The sequence below is a fragment of the Ascaphus truei genome, chromosome 1 (genome assembly GCF_040206685.1).
Source record: "Ascaphus truei isolate aAscTru1 chromosome 1, aAscTru1.hap1, whole genome shotgun sequence".
NCBI classification, from domain to species: domain Eukaryota; kingdom Metazoa; phylum Chordata; class Amphibia; order Anura; family Ascaphidae; genus Ascaphus; species Ascaphus truei.
Genome location: NC_134483.1, coordinates 14645888 through 14670922, shown reverse-complemented (window position 1 = coordinate 14670922; position 25035 = coordinate 14645888). Strand labels below are relative to the sequence as shown.

Here is a 25035-nt window from a genome sequence, read left to right as displayed (position 1 = left end):
AGGCTGCAATTCTGTGACTGTTATTTACAAAGGTCCCCCAAGTGCAAAACTGAGGCAAATAAAAACTAGATTGTGTTTTGGTGCTTTTTTTTTAACTTATTTTGCCCCAGTTTCTCAGCTTTAGTAAGCAGACCCTTTGTAGGTTATGTATTTGTGGGGGGTGAGGTATAAAAATAGTTTTTTGAAAACAAACTGAAAAGGGTGAATTATGTAAAAAAAATAAATCTGTTTCTCACCTAATATTATTAGCAGCGTACAGTATGTTGGTGTGTCATTATTCGTGTAATCGCGGCTGTACCTGGCCCCCGCGCTTACAGAGAACCCGCGCTCTTCCCGGCCCAACTTCCGTAATCACAGTTGAAATGTTGTGGGGGTTTAATTTAAACTGTGGTTGCCGGGGGAGAGCAAAAGTGCCGGCATGTGCTCCGGCTACCATGCGACGAAGCGACACCGTGACGACGCAACGCCCCATGATCTGAGGACAGACCACAGGCCCCGCGCGTCACATGATGTTGCATTGTTAAGGTGACGCGTGGTAGCAGGAGGAGATTCCGGTTCTGGAGTAGGTAAGGGGCACAGGGGCTCGCCAAACTCCCGGCCGGCCCTGAAAATCATATTCTTCCATGTGGAGCATGTTTTCTTATTGTTTGGCCGGGGGTTACTATGCTCTGATGCTGGGTACTGCACTTCCATCCAGTGTTAACCAGCATTTCTGTCACCGGCAGATGACCCTGGTTTGGCGTTTCCAGAGTCCCCCCTGCGTAGGTGGTGTCCTGTTCATGCAGTATGAATGCGTTGGGAATTGTTTGCATTGGACTTTTAAGGCACGGAAAACTTAACAGACAATGTTGGAGCATTTACGATGCACAAAAGTGATGCATGCTTGAAGTTTAATATTACTTGTCATTTACATACAGTATGTGCAGAAGAGACAGCGTCCCAAAGCCGGTTTAATACATTAGTGCAGGAGGTGCACTGACGGGCGTTTCTTCTGTGCGCCTGTTTTAGGACAAAGACGCTTATAGCAACATTTGTACATCGCCCCCAAAGTCTTCCAGCTGTGTGTTCTTGTGATTGAAACATGAACCTCTCATCGAAGCAAATGTATCACTTTTTCCTCCTGCAAAATTAGGGGGAAAGTGCCATTTGAACCGAATTCTATATACTCTGACGGTGCTGTTCAGACTATTTTTGGCTGAAAATTCCTGTTGAAGTGAATGGGGATTTTTGGCCAAAAACAGTCCTAAAAAGCAGAGTATTTTTATTTATTTTATTTATCAAATGTTTTACCAGGAAGTAATAAATTGAGAGTTGCCTCTCGTTTTCAAGTATGCCCCGGGCATAGAGTTAAGATGACAAATTATACATAGTTACAAATACATCGTTACATAAGTGAACAGGGTTATAGATTATATACAATACATTGCATGGATAGTTACAGATAATATATGTTATAGGCGGATGTAACAGTTACAGACCAGATTAAAATGTGAGACAGCTTTAGTTTTGAAAGAACTTAGACTGGTGGCGGCTGTGAGAGTCTCCGGTAGGCTGTTCCAGTTTTGGGGTGCACGGTAAGAGAAGGTGGAGCGTCCGGAAACTTTGCTGAACCTTGGGACCATGAGTATGTAGAATTTACTCCAAAACATACATTTGTGTGATCCCACCTGAGCAGAATGGTTTGTCCTTCCTAAAAACTGGACTCTAATGAAAGCAAAATGCAGAAGGTATTCTTGTTTCATTATATATTAAGCTGTCACATATTAATATGTTTAGATTCCGTGTGAGGCATGGAGAACGTGGTTCCATCTCCTTTTTCACAGACAGTAGCACAAATAGATGGTACAGGCCAGGCTTTTAATAAGAACCCATCGCTACCAGGACATGGAACCAGACTCGGAAACAAACTCAGGGTGGATTGTAAAGTAATTTCTTTGAGTAAACCTGACCGGTTGAAAAAAGCAGGTATCCCACCTATGGAGAAGGAGAACTAAATTAGGTATAAAGCATTGGACAGCCCGACATATTTACTGATAGATAAGAGTATCATCTTGTTCTTATGTTATGTTCTTCATATTATTAGTAGATATAAAAACTAGACTGATTTTCATCTTTCCTTTTCATATACAGTAGTAAGACACAAACTCCTTCTTCTTGCAAACCGGAAGTATTTCTTGTATATGGGATATGTAGCAAACACAATAACTGTCTGACCAAGACATGTCAAAACGCTAGCATTCCCAACAAGTAAAAAGTGTTGTCTCCTGTTCTGTCCTCTTGCTGTTTTCTGTCTGTTGTCTTAGCAACCTTTCCTATCTCAACCCCCTCAAGCTTTGGGCCATTCCTTTCCCCATGCGACTTGGTACAGTCCAAGCTGTTTCCTTCTGGCACTGTGTTTTAGTTCTTTCTTTTAGACATAGCAGAGGCAGCAAAGGTTCTCCCTGTGAGAGAGCTTTGTTTCTTACCTATTCCTTATTTTTATACATCCCCCACCCCCCAAAAAAATGTACCCCCTTTTATTTCTGTTTCTTATTCTAATAAATATTGTACTTCAGAAGTTAAGAAGACTCCATTTTGTATAGAAGAAGGAATTGTGTAAACTCATTGCCACAGTAAGCCTGGGACAGAACAAAAAGCATTATACCATGTGCTATTAAACATCTTTTCTTACATAATTTCACATCACACACTCCTTCACTATCCAATCTCATTCTCTATTGGACCACCATACACTCTGTCACTCTTTATTGGGTGATTCCTAATACCCCACATGTTGTACATACTGTACACCATGCATCCAGGCACTCCTCTACAGTATAATCTTTTTATACAGTATATACAGTAGTAGATGATATCGCATAGCTGATAATACAACAGAAAAGAGGATGGGTGCCCCAGTCATGAAATCAATCCGTTTTCTTATCCAAAAACTAAGAACGCCACTTTCCAGTATATAAACATTAAGAGAATATGTAGATAAATCACATCCACACCAACCGCCACATGCCAGGAAAATATGCAAACATTCCAAATACATCATGTACATGGAAGTGATTTGGAATCCATGTTGTCTGTTAGAATCTGCTTGGTTTCCCCAGACTATTCAAGCGAAACTTAGAAAGATTGTGGAATATAAGAATAGGAGAGGGAGTGGCTCAGTGAGTAAAGACACTGACTGGCACTGAGAGTCTGAAGCAGGGGAGCCTGGTTCAATTCCTGGTGTCGGCTCCTTGTGACCTTGGGCAAGTCACTTTATCTCCTTGTGCCTCAGGCACCAAAAACATAGATTGTAACCTCCACGGGGCAGGGACCTGTGCCTGCAAAATGTCTCTGTAAAGCGCTGCGTATAACTAGCAGCGCTATACAAGAACATGCTATTAAAACACATGTAAGGAAAATAATTGATTTGTAGGAAAGTTAGAACAAGTGAATTGTTTGTAGTACATTTTGGGTACCAGATGGAGTCTGTCCAAGGCCAAGATACGAGTATGGGCTTTGTCTCCAGACTTTCCCAAAGGTTGTTTCATTGTATTACTGGTTCATGCTAACAAGCTATGCATAGGTTACATTAGTAGCAAGGAATTACTATATGATTTTTTTTCTACAGTAGATACGTCCGGACATAAAGAATGAACGAACCAACAATACCATCAAGCAATCAAGAATGCTCAGTTCTGCATCCACAGTATGTGTTTGTTTAGCCTGTACATGTAGGGGAAGCTCATTGTTATTTTGTCTTAGGCTGAGTCCATAGAGGGGTCCAGCCGCGCTCCTCCGCGCTGACGCTGAGGCTCGCCTGATCGGTCAGGAGCGATTCCATGGACTGGCAGGCAAGCCAGCGTGCGCAATGGGGAGGCAGGGCAGTGACGTCGCTGGGCCAATAGCCCGCGAAGCATCAATGTCACGGCGTCGACGTAATGACGCTGTTTTGCGCTGATTGGGTGTTTTCAGCCGACAGCGCGCCGAGAAACAGTTTCGTCTGTCGGCTGAAAATCCCTGCGCCTCAGCACGCCTGCGGACGCTCGCGGAAGCCTCCTCTAAAGACATCCTCATTGAGGATGACGGGGTTCAGCGCGCAGCGTCCGCACAGCTCAGCGCGTCTTCCCCCTTTATGGACCCAGCCTAACGATAAATAAATGAACTGTCAAGACATCTGTTTTCAGATATTTCATTTTATATTGGATAAGAGCAAATACACGATTTCAAACATAAGGAACTTTCTTCCTCACAAGGATATCATCATCTTTGAACAATCTTAATATTATTTTCAATGGACTATGTTATTTTTACATCACACATCGGGAGAGAGATGACATAGGATAGGCTACAGTATGTGATCCATTTCCCGATATGTGATGTGTTTGCAATGTTTACATATTTTCCTGGCATGTGGAGGTTGGTGTATGTGTGCTGTATCGACGTAACCTTTTTCATTCAATTAATAATGTAGCTTAATTTAAGATAATAAGATAATACCTGGGGTTCTTGGAAGGCATCCGATGGGAACGCTGAACAGGAGCTCCATATCTAATTCTTCCTTCCATTGGATCATAGCATGGAATATTTCTGAAGAAGGAAGAGGAACCGTCTTACTGTCTTAAAGCCTCTAATAAATATATATTGTCATTATTATTATTATCGTTTCTATATGATGCGCCAACATACTGTATTCCGCAGCATGGTACAATGGGGTACCGTTATGTATATTACATAGACGGTTACATACAAGTGAGGACAAACATGCACAAACAGATACAGAGAGGTAATGAGGGCCCTGCTCGTGAGAGCTTACAATCTAGAGGGAACGAGGGACAATGTTGAAACAAGAAGCTGAAGCCATTAAGTTTTTGTTTTTTCGGGGGGGGGGGGGAGGAATGTTACATAGGGTGGAGATTGGTCCAGCCACAGAGCTGGTCTCAATGGGGTTAGAGGGGGGGGGAGTTGGATGTTAGCGGTAAGGCGATTAGGCTTCCTTGAAAAGGTGAGTTTTCAGAGAGTTTTTAGACATCTGAAAGCTGGTGGGGGGAAGTCAGGTGGTGCGTAGTAGGGGAATTACAGAGAGAGGGAAGCACGGGAGAAGTCTTTCAGGTGGGAGTGAGAACAGGTATAAGGTGGGGGAAAGTAAAAAAGAACGCTAGATGGCGACCTACTACACCCAAAAAACAGTGATGTGAAAAATATATATCAATAAAAAATGAATAAACAATATGTTTAAACAACAGTGAACAGTGAATAAAACTAAATAAAAAAATAAATAAGTAAATAGGCAACAACAACTTATCACTCGACCCTGTAGAAAGACTGTTTCAAAAGTCTGGGAGATGCACAATTCCATTATAAGGTGGGGGAAAGACAGATGTCGTGGGTAGAACGTAGGGGGCATGTAGGTATGTATTCATGGATGACAGCTGGGATTTAAGGGGGTGGGATCAATGAGACCTGTGTAAGTCATTACTAAGATTCTAAATTTAAATCTAGAGGCTATGGGAAGCCAGTGTAGGGATATGCTTAGTGGAGCGGTGAATGAGGTAGATGAGTCAAGCAGCAGCATCTTCTGCATCATAGCCCAGCAATATTAAACGGTTGTACATACCTTTCGATCTGCTCCAACGTGTGGTTTAAATGTCTTTCATTGGCTGGTGAAGCATCAACACGCGGGTCTATCCCTTTCAGTCGATAATACCGACCAGAAGCCTGGTTGTAGTATCCTTTCACGCCCTTCCTTCCAGCTTCAGTCTCAGATAGAGGGAAATGATTCTTGGATAAAGTGTGCAACATCTTCACAATCGTTTCCTTTTCTGGAAAAAGGAAAAACCCGTAAGCCTCAGAACCGGGATAGTTCTTACAAACAGACTCACCTCTTTGCATTCCGGGTACATGGGAGGGGGGGAAGGATCACTATATATCTTAGGGCACGCCTGTTTTATCTAACCAGTTATAACTGCACTATGCTGTAGCTCACACATAGCACATATAGCGCTCCTAAATGTTAACCCCTTAGGCCTCGTCCAGGGTTGCTGCTTGCTGGCTGAGGCGCGCTTCCACTCGGCACTGAGAACTTACAGCCACAATTAGAGCGGCTTTAGTAGGGGCTCGCCTACGCTTCCGCACGCGCGCGGAAGCGTGGGTCTTAGCAGATTTTTCAGATCCAGATCCGTGACGTCACTGGCCCGCCCCCGACACGCCCCCTGACGGCGCGCTGTCTAAGGCTAGGGAAAGCACCCGCTTTCTCTGAGCCTCAGCACGCCAGCGGGGAGCTTGGCCGAGGCCTTAGGCACCGCGTACATGCCACACATCCTAAACTAATGACTATATCATTGTATTGTTTCCGCTTCTCTCTAGTGCAGGAAACACACAGGACACAGTATAACATGGGTAGCATAGGGACCTGCTGAAAGGGTTTACTGTATACATTGATGTGGTTTCAGCTTCACATGTTTTGGCCAAAAGATTCAACTAAATGTCCCATACTCATGAGAAGAAAAAACGTAGAACGTAATCGAGGTGCCACATTGGACGTGCATTGGGGTGTTTTTGTTTACTGCTGTGTATCTGAGGTCACTTTCCCAGTAGCACGCCTGATACCACAATTACTGCACATATAGATACATCCTGTATAATACTGTGGCACTGGGTTTTGCGCTTGCTAAGATTGTGTATGTCTAACTATTACATTAAAAATGAAAGGGCTTTTTAAAATATAATCTATGAATTACCGTGCCCTAACTTTTCTTATACGCCGAGTATGAGAGTGGAATATAACAGAGAAATGGTCAGAACTCAGTGTCAATGATCAACATTGATATGTATTGTTGATACAGTATATAAATACTTCAGATATTTTATATTTGGCCTCTTTTATAACTTTTTTTTTAAGGAAGCAAGCCCATATTTGCTAGTGGTTCTAGATCATAAGACACCTTCTACTGCCAGAAGGCAAGGGAATAACCTATAAAGTGTCCTTTGGTGCTGCACAGTGTCTTACAGAATAACACTGTTTAGTAAACATGGGCTTCTGTCCTTCCAACTGAACGTGAATATGTGAAAATATGTTTAAATCATTTTGACTTATCTTCCACCATTTATTTCTTTTACTGCGTGTTCCGTACCCCATATCTTTTGATCTCCAAGAAGGGAAAAGCGTACATATCTTATAATATTATCATTGGGGGTGAACGAAACAAGATGGTCAATAACCCTCTTAACTCAAAGACCTACTGTAACTGTAAATGGAAACGTTCCAACTTCAAAATTAATTGAAAACACTTGTGTGTTTTTTAAGGTATCAGTAACCAAGATAAAAAAAACTATCTTTTTGTGTTATTCATTCACTGTGGACCTACATGGGGCTGAGCCTTTAATTACTGTATGTCTTCCTAAAGAAAAGCAAAGTCAACGTACTGTATATTTGTCTTTAGAGTAATTTGCTAACAGTAACATTATTAAAAATAAAGACCAACAAAGTCTTCTCATACATCCGCAATGCGTTTTTACTATCTGCTAAGGTTCTATACCACTCTCTTTTCCAAGAAATGTCATTAAATGTGACACATTACAGGTTGACAGGAATATGTTAAGGATGAAAATGACCCTTGTTCATGGTTTTTGTAACCTTAACTGAAATAGAGAGCTTACAACATAATCTGTTGTTAGGAGATGTGTATGAGTAATTTATCTGAAAGTTACCACTAGATCTGATCTGCTCAGTTGAGGCACCTGACTCGTCCATCCCTACTGCTCAGTTAAGGCACCTTACTGGTCCATCCCTACAGCTCAGTTGAGGCATCCGACTGGTCCATCCCTACTGCCCATGTTGAGACACCTTACTGGTACATCCCTACTGCTCAGTTAAGACACCTGACTGATCCATCCCTACTGCTCAGTTGAGGCACCTTACTGGCCCATCCCTATTGCTCAGTTGAGGCACCTGACTGTTCAATCCCTGCTGCTCACGTCAAAGCTTTACAGTAGAAATGTGCAAAAGATTCACCCAAGGTCGAAAGTCAGGTAGACTATGGATATTTTCAGTAGTGAACAAAAACTGAGACCTAGTCAGATTTCAAAATCGATTTGCCGAGCATTAAGTCAATGTGCAATCCAATTCTGCTAAACATGCTAATTTTCTAAAATCTCTAACATCGCTAGATTTTCCTAATGGTGAGGCTATAAATAGGGCCCATACACCATGTTTCACTTAGTGTCTGGTTATATTTCTCTGAAAGCTTGTGATATTGCTATATCTAAAACGGATTAACTCTTTGACGGCTGGCAAAATCGTTAGCAAGAAAGGAAACTTTAGGGGGGAAAATGCTAAAAATGTTGCATTTGGATACTTTTTCACATCTCTTCTGTGCAGCAAGAACAGAAGAAGGGGGATCAACTCCTATATGGAGTCAAGACAAAGTAGACTTGGGATTTACCGATGTAGCACTATGGTTAGTCGCTTGCCTGCGAGCATGGTCTTTTCAACCATGTGCAATGCCTTGACAGTCCGCGACACACCGCCTAGCAGTTGGTAATGGCCCATTTTGATTAACAAAGTAGGGTCCCCCCCGTCTGAATGGGACTAGCACTGTGTGAATCCTACCGGGCTGCACCTGTCTGTAAGAGATGCACACTGAGTGAGACTGAATCAGTCACTCTACCTGCGCGCCTCTAACAGGCGATCACGGGGCTTTTATTTTAATAGCACAGTATTGAAGCAGCGGGTCTCCAGAGCTGAATAGCATTAATTTCAGATCTGGGGACCCTCTGATTCCAGAGTTACAGGCTATCCCCGCCGTGTTTAAATTCTCCCACATCACAGCCCACGTGACATTTAAATAAAGCAGAGGGATACTGGCACCCCATAACAGGGCCTGTAACTCAGATATCTGGGGGTCCCCAAGGCTGAAGTTTAATGCGGTTCAGCTCCAGAGACCCCCTGCTTCAATACTCTGCTATCAAAATAACATAAAAGCAGCTTCATTACCTTAGTGGCTGACCGCTAAAGGAATGAAGGGGTTAAGCCAGAGTACCTGGTTTATTGGGGGTAGAGGGGTTGGGTGAAGGGTGTAGTTGCCCCAGGGTGAGTGGTTAGGCCTACCTGGAAGGTTGCGGGAGGGGTTAACCCCGTCATTACAGTATTTAAATACCCATTCAAATAACCGTTCTCTAGAACTAGGGGGGAAGGGGCTTGAGGCCAAGGTGCTGGGGAATTTGAGGTCTCTATTATGAGGTTAAAAACAGCAATTCTGGCATCGGATAGTATAGAAGATATTACTACACTAGGAGGTGGGATGCATTCCTTTTGAGCGACATTTTTATTAAATCCAAAACACCGGATTGGTCATTGCACCAAATCTATTACACTGTACACCATTCCCCAATGAGTATTTCCTTTTATTCTATTTTATTATATATAAAGCAGGCTTCTCTTGTACCCTGAAATCCCTTCCTACTAAAGCAACTTTTTGCGCGGTTTGCAAACTTGAGCAGAAAATCTCTACACCGGAGGGAATGTAACCAAACAAATACACATTCTGTACAATACCTGAAGAACTGAATCTGTCCTCGGGAATTCCAGCGGCTGTGTCATGTCGCGTCTTCTCCCCGAGGAGGGTTTTCTGTCAGAGAAGTCCCATTGCTAGTTAGTACACATTTACTACTTATATACAGTATTTCTCTCTCAGTTTCTCTACTGCTGGATACAGACATATAACACAAAGAGTGTATAGATGCACCTCTCACGCCACATCTTTATCTAGCGTATCATTTTGGAATAATTGCTGTTTTTGACCTTCTTGAGAAGGCCATGAAAGGCAATGTGTATGTACAGTATATATATATATATACACACACAACAACAAAAAAGATTTGCTAGGGTAGCACGCAGGTTACCAACGAAAATATAACAATTTATTGATAAACACAGTAAAAACAAGGGAGAAAAAATAAAATAGCGGGGAACCCCATGACTGACTCCTCTAAAGGACAAGAAATGTCAAAAGCCAATAAGAATATGTGTGTTACATAGTTACATAGTAGATAAGGTTGAAAAAAGACGTAGGTCCATCAAGTTCAACCTATGCTAAATTTAGACAACAGATACTTTATCCTATACTTACTTATTGATCCAGAGGAAGGCAAACCAATACCCCAGTGTTATTTCATCGAATGATATCTCATAAAGGGAAAAATAAATTCCTTAAGGACTCCAAGAATTGCTAATCAGATTTCTCCCTGGATCAACATCCTCCCATGTATAATTATTTGGTACAGTATATCCCTGTATATCTTTCCTTTCTAAAAACATGTCCAACCTTTTTTTGAACAAATCGATTGTATCTGCCATCACAGTCTCCATGGGTTATGAATTCCACATTGTAACTGCCCTTACTGTAAAGAACCCTTTCCTTTGTTGCTGGTTGTTGCTTTCCTCCAACCTTAAGGGATGGCCCTGAGTCCTTAGTACTGCCCGTGGGATGAATAGTTCTTTTGAAAGCTCCCTGTACTGTCCCCGAAATAAAGTTGTACAGGCATACCCCGCTTTAACATACGCAATGGGACCGGAGCATGTATGTAGAGTGAAAATCTACTTAAAGTGAAGCACTACCTTTTTTCCACTTTACAATGCATGTACTGTAATGCAAACATCATATACGTGCATAACTGATGTAAATAACGCATTTGTAACCAAAATAATTACAGTAGGCTTTATTCAAATAAAATGAATGGGAGCAAGCAAGGAGATGAGAGGCGCACGCGGGTCAGTACTGTATAGCAGCTCTCTCCTCGCAGTCTCTCTCTCCTCGCAGTCTCTCTCTCCTTCTCGCAGTCTCACTCAGTCAGTCTTTCTCTCTCTCTCTCTGTCAGTCTCTCTCACTCAGTCTCTCTCTCTTTCTCACTCAGTCTCTCTCTTTCTCACTCAGTCACACACTCTCTCACTCAGTCAATCATGCACTCTCACTCAGTCAGTCACGCACTCGCACTCAGTCACGCACTCTCACTCAGTCAGTCACACACGCATTGAGTCACACGCACACACATGCGCACGCACTCAGTCACACACACAGTCACTCAGTCACACACTGTTACTCAGTCACACACAGTCACTCAGTCACACACAGTCACTCAGTCACACACTGTCACTCAGTCACACACTGTCACTCAGTCACACACTGTCACTCAGTCACACACTTACTCAGTCACACACAGTCACTCAGTCACACACAGTCACTCAGTCACACACTGTCACTCAGTCACACACAGTCACTCAGTCACACACAGTCACTCAGTCACACACAGTCACTCAGTCACACACAGTCACTCAGTCACACACAGTCACTCAGTCACACACAGTCACTCAGTCACACACTGTCACTCAGTCACACATACACACATACACTGTCACTCAGTCACACACTGTCACACTCAGTCACACACACATTGTCACTCACACACACATTGTCACTCAGTTACACATGCACACACACACACACACACACATTGTCACTCAGTCACACACACACATTGTCACTCAGTCACACACTGTCACTAAGTTACACACACACACACACATTGTCACTCACTCAGTCACACACACACACATTGTCACACACACACACACACATTGTCACACACACACACACACACACACACATTGTCACTCAGTCACACACACGCACACACATTGTCACTCGGTCACACACACATTGTCACTCAGTCACACACTGTCACTCAGTCACACACACACACACACACACACACACACATTGTCACTCACTCAGTCACACACACACACACTGTCACTCAGTCACACACACACACACACACACATTGTCACTCAGTCACACACACACACATTGTCACTCACTCAGTCACACACACACACACACACTGTCACTCAGTCACACACACACACACACACGCAAAGATTGCAGCAGAAGATCTTCTCCTCCCCCTCACTGTTGCTCGTAGTTCACATCACATGCAAAGTTTTGCAGCAGACAGGAGCGAGCTCTGAGGAGGGAGGAGGGGGAGATCGGTGGAAGCAGAGTCACGGGCTGAAGTGCGGCACGGAATCACTGGTTTGGCTGCTGATTTATGGAGCGTGAGTGCAGGGGGAACGGAGACAGATGGGAGGGGGAACAGGGACAGATCGGAGGGGGAACGGAGACAGATGGGAGGGCAGAGGGAACAGGAAGATAGAGCGCACCATAATAAAGACAAGCATGAAGGAGGTTGCGGGATTGTTGAGGTGCGCACGCCGCCCCCTGGTGTCCATACTCGCGAAGCACACGTACGTACACAGGGGTATGGTGCAACTAAAAATAAATGTACGTACTTGTGAGTGTACGTAAAGCGGGTGTACGTAAAACGGGGTATGCCTGTATATAGTTATCATATCCCCTCTTAGATGCCTCTTTTCTAATGTAAATAAATCTAATTTTGCTAGCCTCTCCTCATAAGTTAGATTGTCCATCCCCTTTATTAATTTGGTGGCTCTCTCTAGTTCCAGAATGTCTTTTCTAAGCAGTGGTGCGCAAAATTGTATTCCATATTCAAGGTGTGGTCTTACTAATGCTTTGTAAAGGAGCATAATTATGTTTACTTCCCTTCCATCTATTGCCCGTTTAATGCAAGATAAGATCTTGTTTGCCTTTGCAGCTGACTTTGGGCACTAATGCTAAGCCTGCTGTCTACAAGCACTCCTAAATCCTTCTCCATCAAGGATTCCCCCAATTTATCCCCATTTAATTTGTAAGTCGCCTGTTTATTCTTGCTTCACAAATGCATAGACATCAAAGAAAACACAGATGGAGCAAAGACACTACCACAGGATAAGTCAATTTACTGTGCACTCAATGTCTGTATAGGGGAAAGTGCATGAACAGAAATATGAGATGTCAATGAAAAATAGTGGTACTGGTCCTGGATGTATTGTATAATTGGACAATTTAAAATGATTATTTATTGGGTATGCATTAAAATATTTGGACCGTAATAATAAGGTGAGTACAATAAAACTGCATTAGCACTATGTGCTAATATCAGATATCAGGCTGGAAGTACAATTCGATACAACTTAAGAACTGCACACATCATGGATGGGCGAATATCGCAACTTTCGACAGAGGAGATTGACTAGATGTTTCAAACTGATCACTCCAATCTACTCCCACCTGAGTGCGTACCTGCTACCACCCGAGTACCTGGCTCAATACCATTACCAGGTACGGACTGACCAATTCCAAAAACAAGATGAACCTACATCCCAACTACATGATCAAGTCGAACAACTGTGGGTACCACACCTCTTTCATCAGCGATATAACTTCTTCAAAGGGTTGCTGCCACCCAATCTTCAGCCTCTGCCCAAGGATAATTAAGGTAAATTTAGGTTTACATATAACTTGTAATTCCCAAAATATCCTCATATGCGTTCCATAGAACACGCATGCACCTCAATTCAAAGACATAGACTGGAGCGAGCACAGTATACTTTAAGCATGTATTCTTGATAATTAAGTATCAATCTTACAATTATTTTATAGAATGAAACTGTACAAGAGAATGTCAAAAAACAGAAAATGTCGATTGAAGTCTTTGTTTTTGATCTGTAAGTTCTAATTTACACTAATAACTAATACAATTTTCAACTTATTTCTACTACTGTAACGTCTGTTACCTCATGTGGTCTTGATATACCAGTTGTGTCATTTTTCCAAGCTCCATTTTCTGCCAGCACCTGTTTCAAAATGGGTAGGTTTCTATCCCATGTAACTGCAGGATGTCTGTTTCCAGCAGTTGACTGGACCCTTCTTTCTGCCAGTAGACAAGGGAGACAGGAATATTTCCATTATTAAAGAGAGGATCACCAGATAGGCTCCCCAAAAAAAGCCTTTAATGGGATATAAATACAATAAAAGAAACCCTAAATTGTTTGGATAGGCACAAAAGACCATGTAGGTTTAATTAACATGGAATACATGAGGGGGGGTTAAGCAGCCGGGTTGGAATATAATATTGCAATATGCTTTTTTATACTGTTTAAGCATAGAAATATAAAAATTCTATAGTAAATAGTTGTCCTTTTTTGTATCTAATCATAGACATTATAAAATCTACGACCCTTATTCTACACATTGTACCCTCATAGTGTTTCTTCTTATTTATCCCAAGCTATTTTTAATTGTTTGACGACATCAGCCCCTACCATTTCTTCTGGAAGGATTCTCCATGCATCTATTGCTCTTTAAGTAGAAAAAAAAACATACTTTATTTTAAAATCCCCCATAATTTACAAACCTCCATATTCAAAGCATGACCTCTTGCTCTGCTGTGTTTTTCTCTGAGAGATACTTTCTGCCTTTGTGTTTGAGGTATATGGACATTATTATATTCCCAGAAAGTCTCTACCCTGCCCCTCATCCCCATCATTCTTCAATGGGTGACGTTTACCACATACCTGCACCGTTAGGTTTCCTGTGATTCTTCAGGTTATGCACCGAGTGTACTGGCTCCTTTTCTGCCCGTGCAGCCTTTACTTCCCTTTCCTGGCGTGCTTTCTGGGACATGTCCTGCAGAATGTGTGTATCTTTCTGCACAGGGGATGGATCAGGAGGCCATCTGCCTTTTCTAAGAATGATCCCCTGAAGGAATTTGGAATGAATTAAATTAGAAGTGCCTGCAGCATAAATCATTACAAACATACACGAATCATTAGCAGAATCAGTCATATGTATACAGTGTTTTCTACTCTGATCTCTATCAGGTACCTTTCAAATGCAAGAGCAGTACAAAACACATACAGATGTAGCAAGCCTAAGTGTCTTCGGTGCCGCTGCCACCCATTGTCACGGCACTGGAAGATTATCACTGAGCTGGGTCCTATTCGGATCCATGGACCTTCGCAGCTCGCTCGCGGCAGACCCTGTCCTGGTGCATCTTGCTTCTTTGTCCACAGCAGGGGACAGTAAGTCTTGCTACATCTGTATATGCAGTCAAGTACAGTACATGGAAGCTTTGTACTGTAGCTTGTTCCAATTTCTCCTGTCTACCACAAATTCAAGCAAGTACTAGAAATATAGAATGAATATCTATCATCTAAATTCAACACAGGTTGAACTTGAGCAACATACTGTACTGTACCGTATGTCTTTTTTTCAACCTCATCTACTATGTAACTACTAGATGCAGCCACCAGTATCCGATCACTTGCCTGGGTAAAACTAAGGCATCTCACAGTAAATGCCTCAACATTTCTGTGAGATTCCTAATGGCCCATCGGATTAACCCAGCAGGGGTCCCTGCAGGCCCATTCAGTTTGAATGGGACTGCAGGGACCACCCGCTGTGTTAATCCGATGGGCCATTAGTCTGGCTGCAGAAATCTCACAGAAATGTTAGAGTTTATTGGGAGATTGCCCCAGATTTTCCAAGGCAAGTGATCGGATACTGGTGGCAGCAGCATCTGTATGTAATTGCCTAATACCTTAAGGACATTATTAACAAATATTCAAAAGCAGTGTCTCCAGTGCTGATCCCTGAGGTACTCCACTTACAATTTTAGTCCAACCTGAAAAATTTCCATTTATGACAACTCTCTGTTGTCTATTCTTCCACCAGTTTTCAATCCAGGTGCAAATATAAGTACCGAGTCCAATTTTCATTATATTGTACACTAACCTCTTGTGTGGAACCGTATTAAAAGCTTTTGAAAAATCTAAATAGAGCACATCAACTGCATTACCCTGGTCTAAACTCCTACTTCCTCCTCAAACAAACTGATAAGGTTAGTTTCGCACAACCTATATATACCCTCGGCGCGCTTCCTGCTTACCTCAACCCACTATCGGGTGCTCCGCTTCCTCCGCCTCCTGCAGCGTGTCACCTGGGCCATCTACCAGCTGCCGGTCTACGCGCGCGAGAATTAATGCAGACTCCTCTGGTCCTGCCTCCGGGTGGCGCCCGCACGGGGGTGTCATCGGTACACCACGTACGCTCGGGAAGCGCGCTCTACACGCGCAGATACCACGTCACCAATCCCCATCAGTAAACCTTCCCACAGCAGGCGCTCCGAACGTGCCCCCTCTCGCCTTGTCCTCATTGGTCCCAGTATGCCTTATAGGCTCAGCCGTCCCACTGGTTCATCGGCTGAGCATAAACCTTCCTACGTGCAAAGTGTTCACTGCTGTCTTGCCTCCACAGTCTTGTTGTGCTTCCTGATCTTTGCTCCTGACCTTAGCTATTCCTCCGCACTCCGCACTTCTGTTCGCCTGACCCCGGCTACGTACGACGATCGGCACCTCTCCATCCCGACCTCGGCAAAGTACCTCGACGATCCGCTCCTCTCCAATACTGACCTCGGCAAAGTACCACGATATTCCACCTCTCTCCAATACAGACCACGGCTAAGCACCTCCTATGATCCGCTACTCTCCAACAACGACCTCGGCAAGTATTACTGACCATCCAGACCTCTCCTACCCCGACCCGGCTACCTCAACCAATCTACACTCCAGACGCGCCCACGCGGCTGTGGGTTGGTGTATTATCAAACCCCCACCTCAGCCTCGCGGTCACGCCTTGTTTGTGATGAACACTCCGTTACAATATCATAATTCCATGATGACTGTTATGAATAACTTTGTTATCCATTAGGTATTCCTGAATAATATCCCTTACTAAACCTTCAAGTACTGTAGCTTCCCCACTATGTATGTTAGTTAGGCTTACAGGTCTACAATTCCCTGGTTGTAATCTAGCTCCTTTTGTAAATATAGGCACCACGTCTGCTTTATGCCAATCTTGTGGTACTGAGCCTGCGGAAATGGATTCCTTGAATATTAAATGTAATGGTTTGGCTATTACTGAACTAATTCCTTAAGAACTTTTGTATGTATGCCATTGGCCAGTTGCCAGTTGCTTTATTTACCTTATTTTTATAAAGCTATATTTGTACTTCTTCCTATAATAACAAAATGTTAGCTAATATTGAGGTTGTTTTTGGCTACCTCCTGTTGCAATATTTTTACAATTAACTCCATTTTAAATAGTGTACGGAAGCAAATAATTTGTTTAATACCTCAGCCTTGTCCTTATCTCCAATAATTTGCCTGCCCCTCTCACACTGAAAGGGTCCTATATTTTCTAATCCTTTGCAGGGTTGATCTTACTTTCTATTGCAATCCTTCCGACGTTTCTATTTTTCTGATCTGATTGCCCTTTTGCACTTTCTAACTTTTGAATCTAAACGCCTGTCTCTTCCTTTTCATTTCTTCCCTGACCTGTTTATTTAGCCACATTGGTTTAGACTTGTTTCTTTTATATTTATTACTTACACTGATATGTGTAATTATCTAACAATGTTTTACAGACTGACAATTTTTCTTCCATATTTACTTCATCCCAATTTATTTCTTGTAGACTCTAATTAATTTATTAAAATCTGCCTTTCCAAAATTAAAAGTCTTTGTTAATCCCATATACAGTAATATGATTTTTATTTCAAATGAGATCCACCATGCTATGATCACTGTTTCCCACATTCTTCCTAACTTGAATATTTGTTAGTACTTCTACATTGATATTTCCAAGTCTAGCAAATGCCCCTCTCTTGGTTTGTTCTTCAATAATTTCGGTCATGTAATTGATTTTTAGATACCCTATAACCTTTTTCCTTTACTGTAGGTGTACTGCTAATCACATTACTCCAGTCGATGTCCAGATAGGTACAGTAAACTCACCCAAGACCTAGTTTTACTGCCACCTCCATTTGCAAAAGTAGTTTGGCTTCCTCAATCTTACAGATATTTGGTTGTTTATAGCATATCCCTAGAAAACATATTTTTTTGTGCTTTTATCTCCACGGCAAATTTCTATCCACAAAGTAACTATATTTTTGTCATTCCCTTCATAAACATCTTCCCATATAATAGGTTTTAAATCTGGTTTAACATATAAACATACTCCACCAACTCTTCTATTTGCTCAATCCCTCCGAAACGGAATAACGCTGTAAATTAACTGCCCAGTCATGAGTTTCATGTTTCAGTAATACCTATTACTTACTGTATATCATATTGCTCCTTTATGGCTTTTAATTCACGCTCCCCCATTTTATTTACCAGGCTTCTTGGATTAGCACACATGCATTTAAGGTTGTTACCAGTCTGTGCTATTGTTAGCCTATCTGCTCCCGGCTTTCTACTTCCATTGATTTTAGTCTTTAGAAGTTTATTAGTATTACTACTCGTTGGAATAAGGGGTTAACAGCCTTAATAGTTTAACAGTTTGGGATCCCTCAGGTTACTCCCCTTCCCATCATGTGATGCAGGATGACAATGCAGAAAGGGATATCCCCTCTTTTGTATGTCTTGTGACCAGTGATGTCACTATCAGGAGATAGAAGGGTATATATAGATTTTCTAGATCTGTTCTAGAAACAGGATCCTCGGAGTTCAGACTGAAGCCTCACTGTGAGTCCTGTAAATAGATTTGTGTGTATAGTTATGTGCATTAAGGATGTCCTGTCACCATTTATTGTTTCCAGTTGAGGAAAGTGCCCTCTATAGTAGCGCCCATAATAATTGCCCAAGATTGTTCTCATTCGGGAAGAGAAGTGATCATTGCTTAATAAGAATTCTCAGAGTATCCAAGAGCTGACTAATTTTGAGAACCTAATGTATGTAAAAAGATAACTCATGAAAAGGGCCCAATAACAAAGATTTATTCAGCTTTAGAATCAGCCGGTAATTCACCTGAACATAATTATATAACAAAATAGTCCGAAGATCTAAACATAGAAATAGACAGGGGAGGACTAGGAAGATATCTGGGACAACGCTTCCAGAATTTCCATGTGTTCTACAACAAAGGAAAACTTATACAAAATTATGTTCCAATGGTACCTAACACCTAAAAGATTAAAGCAAATTTATCCCGAGACCTCAGAGCTCTGCTGGAGAGGGTGCGGGCAGACTGGGGACATGGCCCATATCTCGTGGAAATGTCAGTCCATCCAAGAATATTGGTCCCTGATACAAACGTTTATTAAGGAGATGATAGGGAGTCGGATCCCCCTTGACCCTCTTATATATCTACTAGCCAAACCAGTTGAAGGCATCAACCATCACATAAAATGCCTGATCTCCCACATCTTAACCGCAGTTGACACTTGTAACATTTCCACAGTAAAACATGCTTCAGCTAATATATTTTGGTGCATAGGCTTGTTTTTGAATACACAGATCTGCAGTTAAATTGTTTTTGTTTGGTTCTTGGTATAGTAATTAATATAGAATCGTTAGACAAACAGATGTACCCAGTTAGCTGATATTCCTAAATTGAAAGGAAAAGGAAAACATACAACGTTTCACAGGATACAAATAAGCAAAATTGTTACTTGATTGGATAAGGACAGCCCTTTAAAGCCTTTTAATTGTGGAATCAGAAGACTGAGAGCCATGACATCACTATGGTTCCCATCAAGGTTCTGTACTTGGAGGTTCTCTGTGTTCCACCTTCCAGCGGAGGACAAACTCTGATACTTTTGAAGATTATGTCTCAGCGTTAATGGTCTCACTTTCTGAAATGGGTTAACCATCTCAATGTGACAATACAGCAACATTCAAGCAATGGGAGATAATACATCTTTCTGAGACTAACATGTAGGCTGGGAGAATGCTACACTACCGCTGAAGACCAATATCAACTCCCTGTGACTCTGTGCACATTACTTGATCTCCCCTGTGCCGCAGGTACCCACATAACTAGGCTAGCTCTTTTGGACAGCATTTGATTGCTGTGTTTTTATACTTTGTATAGTTGCTGTTTCTGTGACCCTTAGGCCAGGTCCCCAGGGGCCACTGCGGCGCGTGCTACAGCGTGCGCGCCACACACAAGGCACAGACCCCTACGGGTGACAAGGAAATGAGGGGAGAGCAGAATCAGATAGCAATCCCACCCTGGGATTGGATGACTAAATATGTGTATATTTATACCTCTATCTGATTCTGCGCTCCCCTCATTTCCGTCTCACCCACTTTCACGAGGATCCTGGAAAGATCCTATTGGGTTGAGCAGCAGAAATTGGACTCCACCATGCTGCACTAATATTTGGGTGCATGTAAGGGTCCTTTATTCCAGTAATATTACCCATTTTCCCACTTTACCAAAGAGAGCACCTTAGTTTTTCCTTCAACAGCCCTCTATGGGGCAGGCCCCAGTCGGCGTGTCTGAGCGCACAAGCCGCGATGCGTGACCAACTTGGCCAAAACACAAGATTTTTGGCGCAGCGGCTGAGCATTAGCCACGTCACAGGGGCGGTTCAGCCAATGAGGGCGAACCAGCCACGTGATGTCATGGCTACGCCCCCCCACCCCCCTTCGGATCTCCTGCTCTCCACTCCAAGCACAGCTTCAGGCCACAGGTCGCGGCTGAAACGGGTGCACGGTCCCGCGTGCAGCCGTGACCACTGGGGCCATAGCCTTAACTAGCACTTATGACATATCCTTTAGTTCATGGATGCTGGCGTGCCAGGGACCCTTACGAAATACTAGATTTGTTATGCTCATGGGTGCTGGAACTATGGCTTCAGGGGGTGCTGCAGGACCCCTTGGGTTAATACATTTTTATCTTATAGTAATGTATGCATGTTACTGAGTTTGTATGTACAGCACCCCCAACCCCCAAAATTGTTCCTGAAGTATGGGTTGTGCTATTTTTGCTCGTCTCCTAGCGGGAGATCTCAATCATCGCTCCATCAAAATAGTGATCACGATCGGAATGGAAGCGGAGTACCCATCATTTCCATTCACATCACTGGGGGCCGGTGGCGACCATGTGCACCCTTCCCCAAGCAATCCCATCATAGCAATCCTGGAAGACCATCAGTGAAAGGGTTTTACAACTATTAACATTGAATGTTGACTGCGTTTAGCTGGCAATTGGCGACCATGGATTATTCCGAAAATAACAAAATGAATAACTAAATGAAGTCTGAATTAAATCTATGTATCAAGCCAGCGTTGGAGCTAAATTGATGCAGCGAGTCATTCTCATGTTGAGATTCTTCGAATCAACGAGGTCTATTTAATAAAAGTCTCCCAGCTGCAAACGTAGGGCAAACCCAGTGCTGAAAGCAGAGCCACTGTATATTCATCAATGTAAAGTAATCCCACTGAGAGTAAGGGAAGTTTTTCCTTTGATAAATCTGCTACATTTCCTTTGCACAGACGTGGTCCCTTCTGACTTTTGAATCTAAATTCCTGCCTCTTCCTGTCCATTTCTTCCCGGACCTGTTTATTTAGCCACGTTGATGTAGACTTGTTTATTTTGTATTTATTACTTACTCTGATAAGTGTACTTATCTAACCATCTTTTACAGATGGTCTGAGAAAGGGGCTCAATAGAGTTAGGAGGCCGTTAAGGAAATGGCAGTATATTGTGAAATGCATTGTTGTGTAACTTATGCCCGGTACGGCTGAAGACAAGTTCCTGTTTTCTACAGGGCAAAAATAAGTCTGAATAAGTCTGAACAAACATAGTTCATCTAAAGATAATTAGGTGACAGGTCAAGTCACATTTCTCAGACCTGCCTGCACAGCACAATTGCATATGGCATGTGATTAGTTCCTGAGACTTAAACGTTAGTACAGAATAGTTATAGAAAAATGGTTATCCAGCAATCAAAATGGAGTCCCCCCTTATATGCACATTTACACTGCCAATGTTTCTTCTACATTTACTTCACCCCAATGTATTCCTTCTAGACTCTTCATAATTTATTTAAATATTTGCCCCAGTTTTGTAGCCGGGAAACTTTAGTACATAACTTGCAGTGTATCAAGAGGCTTTGCTCCAAATGCATAAGCATGTGCTTAGAGTATCAGAAGGAGGATTTCGGAAGATTTGCGTGATACATGTATTGTAAAGATTATGCACCTCATTTTTCTCTCTTCTTTGTGCATCATAAAAACCACCAATTCAGAGATGGTATAATCCTCATTGGATAACAACCAGTGAGAGATGTAAGAAACTTGAACAACAAGTGGCGAATATTTGCCAGAAAACAGAAAAATATTGCTGCATCTGAGCAAAGATTTGCCAGAAACTGGCAATATGGATGTATTGCGAGTTTGCAGCAAACAAGTAAACTATGACGTAGATAAACAGTATATAAGAAAGTCTGAGGGAAGGGAAGTGGGAACAGACCAGAGAGACGATCTTGAGACTCATTGGTATATAATCTTTTGCAAGCATATAACTAATTACCGCACTCTGCTTTATGTTACGGATTTTTATTATCATCATTGTTATACTACAATAAATATCATATATTGATTTATATTATACTACTCTCGACCCCTTTTCTTATTGTCCCCACTATATTCTTCAACAGAATGTGCGGCCATTCCACAAATGCAACATCATAATAAGGTGACCTATTACTGAGAGTATAGAATAACCTCTTCATGAGGCATCAGATGGGCGGAAAAGAATGACCCGTTACAATATGACACCGCGTAGAGGAAAAAATAGCACCGGGAGTCCATAAAGTAGACGTGTTCCACATACTGCTCAGTAAATATGCGCTTTCCCTTTCTGCAACTGGTTTTGCACATGCATGCAGTGATCATACAAATACACGGGGTCCATTAAATCCGCGTTGCAGGATTCACCACATTATTATTTTGTGTTCTATTTGAGTACAACAAAAACATTTGTTGTATTCCACCTAATTGTGCCAATGTATAAGACTTTAACGTTGATAAGGATGGTCCATACTATACATACGACGCCGCACAGTTTGCGAAACTTTGTACTACTTTCTAGCACGATCATGGTGATGCGCAAAATAATGTCAACTATGACTCCTGTGTGGCTGGAGATGTCACAGAATGGGGAGAGTTTACATGAATGGTGTTTCTTGAGAGGGAATTTATTGGAGAAATAAAATATAAAATAGTTTAACTATTGATGGTATAAACCGGCACAAAAACTTAATGGGTATAATTTGTCTTAGTTGTGTGTTGCACTTAAAAATTGCATGGTGCACCTGGAACCTTTTTAATAATATTATCTGGAAATGTTCGGACAGTTAATGCTGTACATTGACTTAAAACTGATGCAGCTTGCAACAACTTGGATGAAGCACCCCAAAGGCAATTTGTTTTTTTAACAGATCAGCTGCACTTACTGTAAACGCATTATGAACAAACTGGAAGTATCATTCTTAAATTAATTTAAATAAATTAATGTTTCGGTTTGTAAATAATATGCAAATGCTACTTGGAATTTAGTACCCTTAAAACTTGGCCTCAATACCATTAAACTCCGGCATTTAATAACTACAGCACCACCCCACCCTGTATTGTATCTTTCCTTGTGTTTTGTCTCTTTTATAGCCTTACATGTTTTCTTCTTTTTTTTACCCTTTTTGTAACTGTGAAGCGTTTTTGAGTTCCATTGTAAATAAATGTGTTATTATTATTATTATAATAAATTCTGACTACTGCTCTTGGCCTCTTAAAAAGTACAGTATGTCCCATCATAATGTTAAGTTCTTATATTTACCACCAGAGCACATTACTAAAGACCCTGCATCTTTTTGGTCGTACAATCAGTTTCTATTATCATAAATGTTTCTTGTCCCAAAAGCATAACATCTCTTTTCCTGATGTATTTGTTTTTTTAGTAATGTAATGGGGGATGCAAAATGTTCTGATCTCTAATACGTGGTATCTGAACTCAATCTCGCACTAGATGATATTCAAGTCAATATCATTCAAAGTTGGCCAGTGAATCAGAGCCTATATTTCTAAAACTCCAACAGTACCTCCACTTTCTAAAAGTTTAACTTAAATGGTGTGGCAATGCTTGGCAGTCCTGGCAGCAGAGACAATGATATATATATATTTTTATAGTGACCTAGCCCTAGCTAAAATCCTAACCTTAATGTTGCCAATAAATCTTTAAGAGCTTACAATGTAACAAGCAGCTGTGTATTTAATTTGCAATTTTGCTCCTAAGTTTGATATTTTAACAACAAAACTAAATTACATTTTGTAACGAACGCAAAAAGAGCAACATATCACTATTCTAAGACCTCTGCTGGATCCTGCTGATACAGTGCAGGGGGTTATATTTAGTGCATACAGAACATATTCTATGAAGACTGGAGAAATCCAGGATTCACCTGTCCACGGCATATACTCACTGGCTTTGGTCTTCTAATTGCAGGTATTCCCCAGGTTGCAGGATCTCTGTAAGAATCAGTGTAGGTGCTAACTCCAATTGTTGGTATCAGTATAGGGTTGGTAGATGACAACATTCTCAAAACAGTTTCCTACAGTACAAGAGCAACCACTGTTGAGAATGAGAAGAGCTGTTCAGTTTTTCAAAACCAGACACGGTCCCTTGAATTAAAGAGAGAGACTATAAATCTTGGGGGTCCTACATGCCTGCATCACCTGTGATGTCATAGTCAGTGAGATTAGCCTGATGGCTGACATGTCAAAGAGCAATATCAGCCAATGTACAGCATACAGATGTTTCAGCCGTTATTGCTCCTGCTGGAGTGTTGCAGCAGGACACACAATGCGCCAGCAGAAGAAGCCGCCATTCTCAATGCATTAGCAGCATGTGAACAAGGGGCTGGGCTAACGCGCTGCTGAATATACTGGCATGCGCCGAGGAATGCAGTATTGCCTGCTACATATGTAAAACGCGTGTTTCAGAGAACCAGAAGTGCTAGAACAAGAGGTCATGCTCTGAAGCTGAAAGGTAGCACACTAAGTAGCTACACGAGGGCGTACTTCTTCACAGAAAGGATGGGGATTAGTCCTCGATAGCCTTCCAGCAGAGGTGGTAGAGGCTAATACAATAAAGGAATGAAAAACGGCTTGGGATAGACAAAAGCTATCCCTAATATAAAAGAAATCCAATGATCAAGGTGGGTCTGAGGTCTTAGAACAGATAGACAGCGTAAGACTGGCAAGGGGTTCTTATCTGCCATCAGATTCTATATTTTTATATGTTTGGCTCCTTCCAA

The 25035-nt window shown here is 42.0% G+C and overlaps 1 protein-coding gene and 1 long non-coding RNA gene across 2 annotated transcripts; both read right to left on the bottom strand.

The window, feature by feature from the left end:
- Positions 1-873: 873 nt before the first annotated feature.
- LOC142468828 (uncharacterized) lies at positions 874-4599 on the bottom strand. The gene is made up of 2 exons (XR_012788879.1): positions 4477-4599; positions 874-1120 (listed from the first exon to the last, which is right to left on the bottom strand). It is a non-coding gene; the product is annotated as an uncharacterized LOC142468828 (long non-coding RNA).
- Positions 4600-4963: 364 nt separating this feature from the next.
- Positions 4964-24424, bottom strand: LOC142469681 (uncharacterized). The gene is made up of 6 exons (XM_075579562.1): positions 24202-24424; positions 14450-14633; positions 13670-13806; positions 9533-9605; positions 5594-5798; positions 4964-5015 (listed from the first exon to the last, which is right to left on the bottom strand). Exons 1-6 carry the CDS (start codon positions 24313-24315, stop codon positions 4964-4966), a joined length of 765 nt encoding a protein of 254 aa, XP_075435677.1. The 5' UTR covers positions 24316-24424.
- Between the last annotated feature and the right edge of the window lie 611 nt (positions 24425-25035).

Excerpts from the sequence above, each read along its gene's own strand:
- LOC142469681 (XM_075579562.1), bottom strand. The coding sequence starts at position 24,315 with ATGTTGTCATCTACCAACCCTATACTGATACCAACAATTGGAGTTAGC. Across the intron at positions 14,634-24,201 it reads CAATTAGAAGACCAAAGCCA|GGGATCATTCTTAGAAAAGG; the intron begins GTGAGTATATGC and ends AAATTCCTTCAG. Across the intron at positions 5,799-9,532 it reads GGACAGATTCAGTTCTTCAG|AAAAGGAAACGATTGTGAAG; the intron begins GTATTGTACAGA and ends TCCTTTTTCCAG.